The 10,490-nt window shown below is 39.5% G+C and overlaps 1 protein-coding gene and 1 long non-coding RNA gene across 5 annotated transcripts in view; both read right to left on the bottom strand.

Annotated features, from left to right (window-relative positions):
* LOC107151139 overlaps window positions 1–56 on the bottom strand; it is an 8,590-nt gene extending 8,534 nt beyond the window's left edge. For both annotated transcript variants that reach the window (XR_001504668.2, XR_007347485.1), the window contains exon 1: window positions 1–56. This exon is cut by the window's left edge and continues 317 nt beyond it. This is a non-coding gene — a long non-coding RNA (uncharacterized LOC107151139).
* Window positions 1–310, bottom strand: part of Mtmr12 (myotubularin related protein 12) — a 77,729-nt gene extending 77,419 nt beyond the window's left edge. The window contains exon 1 of one of the 3 annotated variants that reach the window (XM_015496390.2): window positions 71–310. In XM_015496390.2, the coding sequence (XP_015351876.1) occupies window positions 71–151 (81 nt within the window). In that variant the 5' untranslated portion in view covers window positions 152–310. The remainder of the gene's footprint in view (window positions 1–70) is intronic. The other 2 variants (XM_015496388.2, XM_048802934.1) reach the window with 2 other exon arrangements.
* Between the last annotated feature and the right edge of the window lie 10,180 nt (window positions 311–10,490).

The following is a 10,490-nucleotide window of genomic DNA, read 5'->3' as shown; positions in this document are numbered from 1 at the left end:
AGGCACGGTTCCGATACCCCTGTTCCCGGCCACTCCAGCCCGACGCTGCGCCCGCGCGGCGCACTCTCACCTCCGGGCGCACGTACGACACGAAGGAGGGCTTTGGCGCTTTGGTGCCACCGCCACCGCCGACTACCCCTTTCCCCAGCATTCCGCCGCTCTGAGAAGCAGCGACGCGCGGGAACTAAGTCGGCAGCTCGGTCTCCGGCTTGGGCAGCGGCGGTGGCCACCAGCACAAGCGGCCGGGGCTCCGCCCATTCCTAGAGCCGCGGCGGCCGCGGCGCCGCCCGCATCCGGCTCCGCCGCAGAATCTACTCGCCCCGCCCAGGCCCGCGCGCCCCGCCCAGTTGCCTGGAGCTCACAGCCGGAGGCCACGCCCTCTCCCTTCGCGGAAGGCAGGTCTGACCGCGGAGATTTTTCTCCGGTGACTTGTTCTATACCACCCCCTGCGGCAAGGCCTGCCCCAGAATTCCTCTGATTGGCCAGAGGTGCTGCCTGCCTTCTTGAATTACCTGGAGAGATGTTTCCTGTCACCAATCCAGAGAGCGTTCACTCCGGGTTTCCTGGCGATTGGATAGCGAGTATGTCGCTGTCATCCAATGAGCCTGCGATCACTAAGTTGTTGTGAGCAGTTTTTCAGCGGCGTTGCTCCCTTGCGTTGCTTGCCGCTTTGTAATAAAACGTCCAGAAGTGTGATGTATAGAGTCTGACCGTATGAATTACAAGTCTAAATCAATAGCGTTCAAGCTTTATTATTTTTAAAAAGAAGAGGAACCAAGAATTAACAGACACTAAGCAATAGGTTTGAGTAATGATAAAAAGATTTTTTAATGAATTTTTTTTTTTTTTTAATATTTTATTTTTAGTTCTCGGCGGACACAACATCTTTGTTTGTACGTGGTGCTGAGGCTCGAACCCGGGCCGCACGCATGCCAGGCGAGCGCGCTACCGCTTGAGCCACATCCCCAGCCCTTAATGAATTTTTAAAAATATTGATGGATCTTTATTTTATTCATTTATTTATATGTGGAGCTGAGACTCGAACCCAGTGCCTTACACATGCTGAGCCCACAGCTTTTAGCCCTGATAAAAAGATTTTGTCAACCTTATTTTCCCAAACTTTTTCGTTTGTTTCTAACAGAATGTCAAAAGCCCTTAAAGAGACTTATTATTTCTCTAGTTAACAACAAACTCATTTTTAGTCAAGATTACTTAAAAAAAAAAAAAAAACCCTCAAAATTTATGTTTCACCTTTAGGGGCTGGGAATATAGCTCAATGATAGAACTTTTGACTAGCATTTATGAGGGCTTGAGTTTGACCCTCAGCACTGTAAAATAATAATAATAATATTAATAATAATAATAATAGGATTGTGGCTCAGTGGTAGAGTACTCACCTAGCCGGCTTAAGGCACTGGGTTTGATGCTCAGCACTACATAAAAATAAAAAATAAAAAAAGATACTCTGTCCACCTACAACTAAAAAATAAATATTTTTTTAAAAATTAAGTATTTAAAAATATATATTTATTTTTTAGTTGTAGTTGGACACAATACCTTTATTTTATTTATTCATTTTTTATGTAGTGGTGAGGCTCGAACCCAGGGCCTCGCAGGTGCTAGGCAAATGCTCTACTGCTGAGCCACAACCCCAGTCCCTAAAATATAAATATTAAAATAATAATAATAATAAATTCCAGATGAATAAGATGGGATCCACCTTCCAAGAAATTTTGTGTAGTGGGAAATACTGATGAATATTTGCAGTTAAGTTTCAAGTATCAGGTATTATGCTGTAATTAAGCATTAGTCACATCAGTGACCTTGCTTTTTATTTTATTTTTATTTATTTATTTATTTTTTAATATTTATTTTTTAGTTCTCGGGCGGACACAACATCTTTGTTTTGTATGTGGTGCTGAGGATCGAACCCGGGCCGCACGCATGCCAGGCGAGCGCTACCGCTTGAGCCACATCCCCAGCCCGTGACCTTGCTTTTTACCCAATTAATCTTCATGTGCTCCCCCTTCACAAATTCACTCTGGGTAAATATACAATGTAAGTGAAGCAAGTGTGGTGGCACACACCTGTCATCCCAGCGGCTGGGGAGGCTGAGGCAGGAGGATCTCGAGTTTGAGGCTAGCTTGAGTAACTTAATGAAACCGTGCCTCAAATTTTTAAAATGGGCTGGGGATACAGCTTGGTGATAGAGAATTTGCCTGGTATGGGTAAAGCCCTGGGTTTAATCCCCACCGCAAAATAAAATAATTAAACAAGTTGATCCCACTGAGAGCTGGTAGATAAGAACTAGAGAGATGATGGCTATTCTCTCAACAAAAAGGACATAACCTATTTTGTTTCAGGAATGGCAGAAAGAGAGAAAAGTGACCCCTCCCTGTTCTTCAGCTGTGGGGTCCTGTTAAACAGATTTTGTTTTTAATTTTTATTTTTGGTGGTGCTGGGGATTGAACCCAGGGCCTTGTGAATATGAGAACAACCACTCTTACCAACTGAGCTATATCCCCAGCATTGTTTTTTTTTTTTTTTTTTTTTTTTGGTCATAGATGGACACACAATATCTTTGTTTATTTATTTTTTATGTGGCTTGAACCCAGTGCCTCACACCTGCAAGGCAAGTGTTCTACCACTGAGCCACAACCCCAGCCCCCCAACATTGTTTTTAACTTCTGGTCCAATCCTTGAACCAGAAATAATGGGTTTTAATAGAAATTCAAGCAAATTTCCCTTCCTTCAAATCACCCTGCATTAAATGCTTACCTTACCCTGAACTTCACCATTCACTTGTGGTCATGTTGGTTTGTAATGTAATGATTATGGAAATGTTACCCTACCACAAGGTCCATACACTTGCAGCAAACTACAGCTAACAAATGCAGAAAGTTTTTAAGGAATGAAAGTCCAGCTCCTATGTCCCCACAAAGTCATGTTGGAACTTAATCACCAACACAATAGTATTAAGAAGCAGGACCTTTAGGAGGTGATTTAACCTTGAGGGAGGAGCCCCCATGAATGAAATTAGTGCCTTTATAAACAGATTGGAGGGAATTCCCTTGCCTATTGTCCTGAGAGGCTGGAGAAAGAGGGTGCCATCCTTGAAGCAGAGCAGCCCTCCCCAGACAGAATCTGATGGTACCCTGATATGGAACTTACTAGCACTCAGAACTGTGAGAAGTAAGTTTCCATTATTTATAGGTTATTTTGAACAAAGTAAAATCTGTTCCCATCTTGCTCTTAAGGTTCCCCAGCAGCATATTTTTAGTTGCTAGTAGGGTGTAGTTCTAACCTCAGAAAAGTCTTACTGAAAAATTCCTGTCATGCTGAAGTCAAATAATACGCCACCTACTAATAAACTCTGATGGTAGCCCCTGGGATTTGAAATATCTTAACTTACACACACAGTAGTTGAAGGCCACTCTTTTTAAAATATTTTTCCCTTAGTTGTTGATAGATCTTTATTTTATTTATATGTGGTGCTGAGAATCGAACCCAGTGCCTCACACATGCAAGGCAAGTGCGCTACCGCTGAGCCCCAGCCCCTGAAGGCCACTCTTTCTCCCAATGCTGCCTTAATTTCTGGGAGAATTATAAATAGCAACAAAGCCTACATAGAAAAGTATGCCAGATCAAAGGCAGTCCTGTTTCTTCCCAGAAACTGACAGGCAGCAGCATACTCCCAGATGGGAGCAACATTTTATTCTGGCACATAGTTGAAGCCTAGCCATTTGCATTTCTTCCTTTTGGAGCCACTTGAAACAGCCTATTTGTGCATTTTACTCATCTTTATCTAACAGGTGCCTAAATATAGGAGGAATTCAATAAATATTTGCACTTGAGTGAGTGAAATGGCATTGGATAAAAAGCAGACAAGGCTGTGATTAGTAAGCAAGCAAGATATATGCATACATATATATTCAGGGACTAAAATGAAAGTGCTGTTTAGTGGCTACTTGCCAAATTTCAACTTTAGCAAATGGTCTGGTATCTTCAGACCTCCCTCTTCTTTCACAGGAAATAGAAAATTCCTTAGCCTCTGGCTATAACAAAGGGTGTTTTGATTCTCCTATGAAGATGGTGAGGGATAAATTTGAAGAAAGAAGCATAATTTAGATCATTCTTAATCTGGTGGTGCCATAATATAAGGATCTGCTAGGGAAAATTTCTGGTGATTTATTTATCTGTGTGTACATTGAGTATAAATTGGTAGGGCAAGAGGGAAGGCAATTTTACAAAGTCTATCAAAAATAGCCTCAGAAGGGGCACCTGTGAGGTCCTGGGTTTGATCCTCAGCACCACATAAAAATAATTAAACAAAATAAAGGGGGGCTGGGATTGTGGCTCAGCGGTAGAGTGCTCCCCTAACACGGGCGGGACCCAGGTTCCATCCTCAGCACCACATAAAAATAAAAGACATTGTGTTGTGTCCATCTACACCTAAAAAATAAATAAATATTTAAAATAAAGGTATTGTGTTCAACTACAACTAAAAAGTAAGTCAAAAAAATAGTCTCCGAAACCGTGTCTAAGCTTATTCACTATAGCATATCGGAAGAAGATTGGGAAGTCGAGATCTGGCATCCAATTTGGGATGATCTCTAGGAAGAAGGAATGAAAAAAGCTGTTGATGTATCTCAAATCATTAACAGCTTAACACTTTACATATCATTGACTGCTACTGGGTGATATCACAACTGTTAAGAAGATTGTGTATCAAAATAAAAAATAATGTGTTATTCCTTCTTGAATGTTAACTAAGATCAAAGTATTAAGTTTACGAGTTTCTGGGGGCTGGAGTTGTAGCTCAGTGGTAAAGCACTTGCCTAGCATGAATGATGAACTGGGTTAGATCCTCAGCACTACATAAAAATGCATTAATAAAATAAAGGTATTGTGTCCATCTACAACCAAAAATTAAAAGTTTCTGGTATTGCTGGACAGGGGATCACGAGGGACCAGCAGCCATCCAGTTTAATTTGGTACTCAATATGGCTTAAAATATGGAAAAAGAATGGGAGGGTGCTTCTTTTTTACAGTAAAGGACCATTGGAGCCTAATGATTTTATTTTTTATTTATTTTTTTAATATTTATTTTTTAGTTGTCAGCGGACACAACATCTTTGTTTGTATGTGGTGCTGAGGATCGAACCCAGGCCGCATGCATGCCAAGCGAGCGTGCTACCGTTTGAGGCACATTCCCAGCCCTGAGCCTAATGATTTTAGATGAAGAAAGCTGTTGCAATCTTAAGTGCCAGCACTTTCTCAACTAAAAACAGGCTAGACATTCCTCCACACTGGGATATTTGATCTTTGCTCAAAGTACAGTCAGACCTGTTTTGAGCTTGGCTCACCATTCTCACTCTCTGAAAACCTGAAAGGTTTATTGTTCAGGTAGCCGTAAAAGAAAAACAGGGATTTTAAAAGGCCCTGTTTTATGTTAGAAATTGTCCTTTGTCACAAGGTTAAGATGTAAGGAAAATTTATGGAAAAAAAAAAAAGTTTTTGTCCAAAGGCAGAAAGAGAACATAAGGAATTGCTAAGCTGTAAAGAAATATCTCCATGTATTTTACAGACTAACTTTTCTGCTTGAGCCCAGCTGAACAAATAAGCCATTTTCCCACCTCCATACCTACCTCCAGAACACTAGTCTTATTCAGCATTCTTTCACCTGGTTTTTGGAATAGGTTGTGAGGGCAGCCAAGTAAAAGCTAGCAATCTCAGACTACAAATACCTGAAGACCCAGAAAGAGTTGGGTGGAAATCAATTCATCTTCTCAACTCATTTAATAAAATACTGAGAAAATAATTGAAACCACAAGAAGTCAGAGAAGTAACCCTTTCATTTTCAGAAAGAAGTCAGCTCCACTTTCTTCCTGGTCCTCTCATATCATCAGGGTGACACCTCTCCTCACCTCAAAGGAAAGGCTTTTGCCACTCTTGGTCAGAAGAGGACTTCACAAAGGCTTCTCAGGCTAAACTCAAAGAAAAACCAGGACCAGGACCAGCATGTGCAATGTAGAGGTGAGAGCAATTGGCTCTGGAGGTTGCTATACTGTGGGTCATAATGCAGAGTGCTGGAAGACTGGAAGGACAGGCTGGAGGTACATTTATGGGCCTTGAATGTCAAAGGATTCTGCAATTTATTGTTGTGTGTTGCCATCTATCCTTAGAAGGGTCTTCACATCTTTTTTATTTTTTGTAATATTGGAAATTGAACCAGAAGTACTTTACCACTGAGCTATACCCCCAGTTCTTTTTATTTTATTTTAAAATATGCAGTGCTGAGAATCGAAACCAGGGACTCACAAGTGGCAGGCAAGTGCTCTACCATGCTCTACCAGCCCCCCCCCCCCTTTTTTGAGACTGGTATCCCTAAATTGTCAAGGTTGGCCTTAAATTTATGATCCACCTGCCTCAGCCTCCCAGATAGCTGGGATGACAGGCATATACCACCTTACCTGACTTTAAAAAAAGAAATTATTAAGTATAATTTAAGAATTATTAGAAGAACTGATCTCTAGCTTTTAACTTTTGCCACTTAACAGTAAATCTTAATAAAGTCAGGTGCAGTGATGCATGCCTATAATCCCAGTGACTGAGGAAGCTGAGACAGGAGGATCTCAAGTTCAAAATCAGCCTCAGCAACTCAGTGAAGCCCTAAACAAGTTAGGGAGAAATTGTCTCAAAATATACCAATAAATAAATAAAACAAAAAATAAAAACTCCAAACAGAAGCCCCAAACTGGAAGCATTTTGGGAAAAAAAAAATGGTGTGTATGCATATAAATGCACACATATTAAAACAAGAGAATACACATGCGTTTACTTTACTTTTTTCATTGTATATACTACATAGTTTTTTCAACTTTTCCTGACCTAACATTCCTGAGTAACAAGGAAAGGGTTTTAAGGAAACACTGGTCTATAATATCATTTAATTGGTTGGGCTGTATTTCACTGAACTCCTTAATAGATTTTTCAACTGTTTACGAGTCTTATGCTGATAATGTATCAGTAAATATACTAGAACTTATAAATTTATACATGTATCTGGGTTTTTTTTTTTTTTGTACCAGGGATCGAACCTAGGGGCACTTGACCACTGAGCCATAACCCCAGCCCTTCTTATTTATTAATGTTTTAGACAGGGTCTTGCTAAGTTGCTCAGGGCCTCACTAAATTGAAGAGGCTGGCTTTGAACTCTGGATCCTCCTGCCTCAGCCTACCAAGTTGCTGGGATTGCAGGCATGCACCACTGTATCTGGCTCTATGTATTTTTTTTTTAAAGTTAATTTATGTTAACTCTGTTTGTGCTCCTTGATTTTTGAGATCTTGGTATTCCTCAGACCTTAATATTTTCAATATTACCTTTAAAAAAAAACCCTTATACTTATTTGATTACTAGTAACTAGTGGGTTAAAAAACCGACTTCATATAGTTATCAGCCACTTATATTTTGAGAATATGTATTTTTTGAGAATTGTCTGATTGTGTAATTGTACATTTACCCTTTTAAAGAAAATTGATATTATAATATTGCCAAAATGTTCCATGTTCATTTTCAAATAATAGGAATTAGTTGAAAAAAAGTCATGAAGGATCTCATAACCCAGGGATAGCCAGTGTTATTTTTTTCCCCCAGACATGAAGACAAGCAGGCTGCTCTAATGTTACTGAGTTTATTGAGATGAGTGGTTTTGGTCTCACCTCTGAAATAAAAGATTCCCTCTTAAGGTTCTAACTTGCTTCTATTTCAACCCTCCTTCCCCACATTTGTCTTGAATTTACTGTGAAGGAAGTATATCATTCTTTCTCTGTGGTGGTTTCTCTCATTAAATTTGGAACATTAAGTATCCTCATGCATAACAAGCATCTGATCCCTTGACTGAAGAATTTTAGAACTAAGAATAACTTTAGCAATTATGCCCAAGAGATTTGGCTACACACTAAAATTTTAAGTATTTAATTTCTGACTTTTGACCAAAGGTCAAAATGCAGAACATTAATGGAATCCCCTCTTTTTCCCTAACCTTATTTAACCACTGACCTTGGAAAGAGATATAGCTTTGTAGGTTCTTTAGAATGAAGAGAGAAAAAAGGCTGATGGGTAGGCAGTACTTTCGAGCAGATCAAAACTGGAATATCTGAAATCTACTTGAATACTTAATAAGCATTACTACCCTATACAGAAAAAGGCTTTGTTAAAAGACATTTATAAGAGGTACCTAGTGTTGTCCAATTTAAGATTGGGTGATGTTAGTGATATAATAACAAGTTCTCTGGCCTGACACAGCATAACATCACACACACATATACACACAGAGAGAAATTAGTATATTCATGTATGTCAAATACAGGTTAAAATAGCAGGGCATTTATATAGAGTTGTAGTCTTCTAATAAAGTAAGCTGGATCCCCTAGGAATATCTGGGGAGAAAGGAACTGCTTTTTTTGCTCTACCCCTTTGCTTAAGAAATGTCCAGTTTTGAGCGACTGTAGTGTGGATGGTTTTCTTGTTTTGTTGATTATTTGAGGCTTTTAATAAGTAGTTCATGAAAGAAGCTGTTGGGACTCAATGTAGAGAAAGTATCTTTTTAGTCTGGATTTCTGCCCTGCTTAGATTTTTAAAAAAGTTATAAGCATGGATTGCCAATTCCACTTGATGTAAACAAAACTTTTTATACATAATTATATATAATAACTTATTGTATCAGTCCAGGTTCAGAAATTTGTGGTAGGCCAGTTCCAGATAGTTTCATTTCACCTGTAAACCGTATCACTTTTACTGATATTGTAATTTTCAAACAGATGTGCCCTGCATTTAGTCTGCCTTGTTCCTATTTTGATTTTTGTTGAGTCTCCTGCCTGCTTGCCAAAAGCTAGGATGCTTCAGGCCCATGTACAATTGAAAGCAGAGGCATCCTTGAGCTTTAAAGCATTGAACAAACTGGAAAATGCAACATACCACATACTGAAGTGAAAAAAAGTCTTGTGCTTTGTGTTTTTTTTTTTAATAAAAATTTTCAAAAAGTTAAAAAGAAAAAAAAAGAGGTACCTAGTGTTAAAAGCTCAGGCTTTAAAGTCAACAGAATTCCCCAATTATGAAGCATTTTGATGATGGGAATCATTTGGATGATCCTTTATTATATCAACATTAAGTTACATAGCCTTAAACCTCAGCTTGCTCATATATAATGAATACTTATCATAGCAATACTATGAATATGAAATAATATATGCTGTTGAGCCATGATGCAGCTGTCTGAAGGCCTTTGAAACATTTTTTTTTTTTTTTGAGACAAGGTCTTGGTAAATTGTCAATGCTGGAGTTGAACCTGTGATCCTCCTGCTTCAGCCTCCCAAAAGATTGGGTTTACAGGCCTGCACCACTAAGCCTGCCTTAAAGGCTTCTAAAAGTAGCAGTAATCAGACTTAGAAGGAATATACAAGGGCTGTACATTGATTAGTACAGACTTGAGTTTGAAAACAGGATTTGAAAATAATTTGAATAAGGGAGAATCTAAAGCTTGGAAGAGAAATGAGATAGGTCATAAATCCCATGTACATGTAGAAAAAACGCTGTACCAGAAGAACGAAAAGTACCACTTAGAAAAGGCAGGAAAAATCACACACACACACACACACACACACACACACACACACACACACAATATTCAGTGCCAAGACAAGTGTTAAGGTAATAGCAAAACCAGCACCAATTGTCCCAAAATTTTATGTATCTTAGCTGCCATGAAACCATTTGGTTGCGGGGTGGGGGTTAAACCCAGGGTAATTCAACCACCACACTACATCCCTGCCCTTTTTATGAGAGGGGGCTCAGTGGCAGAACCTTCACCTAGGATATTTGAGGCCCTGGGCTTGATTCCCTACAGGGGGGGAAAAAGGGAGGGAAACAAATTCACCTAGTCATTCTCTCTTGAGCATCTCTTGCACTTAATGCTCAGAATGGAACACCATATTCCAGATCTGATGTGACCAATGCCAAGTGTAGGAGGACTTTATTATGTACACCCATCATTTTGATGTTATTCAGACACAGAAACTTTTCCTGTTAAGAGTTCCAATGCTAGCTCACTAATTTAGCGGATACTGGCAATAGAAGTTTTAACTACCCTACGACCCCTCAGAACATGTATTACCAAAAGTTAGGTCTTCTGTATTTGTTTACATTATAAGTCAAAGATTGTACTAGGAGCCTGTGCATGTTAGGCACATGCTCTACCGCTAAGCTACAGCCCTAGCCCTTTCATATTTTTTCAGACAGGGTTTTGTTATATCACTCAGGCTTGTACTCGAACTTGAGATCCTCCTGCCTCAGCCTCCAGAATAGCTAGGGTTAGGGCTGAAGATATAGTTCAGTTGGGAGAGTGCTCACCTTACAAGAACAAGGCCCTGGGTTCAATCTCCAACACACACACACATTAAAAAAAAAAAAAAAAAAAAAAAAAAAAAAA

This window comes from Marmota marmota, unplaced genomic scaffold (genome assembly GCF_001458135.2).
Source record: "Marmota marmota marmota unplaced genomic scaffold, marMar, whole genome shotgun sequence".
Lineage (NCBI taxonomy): Eukaryota > Metazoa > Chordata > Mammalia > Rodentia > Sciuridae > Marmota > Marmota marmota.
This window is presented reverse-complemented; position numbering and strand designations above follow the sequence as displayed.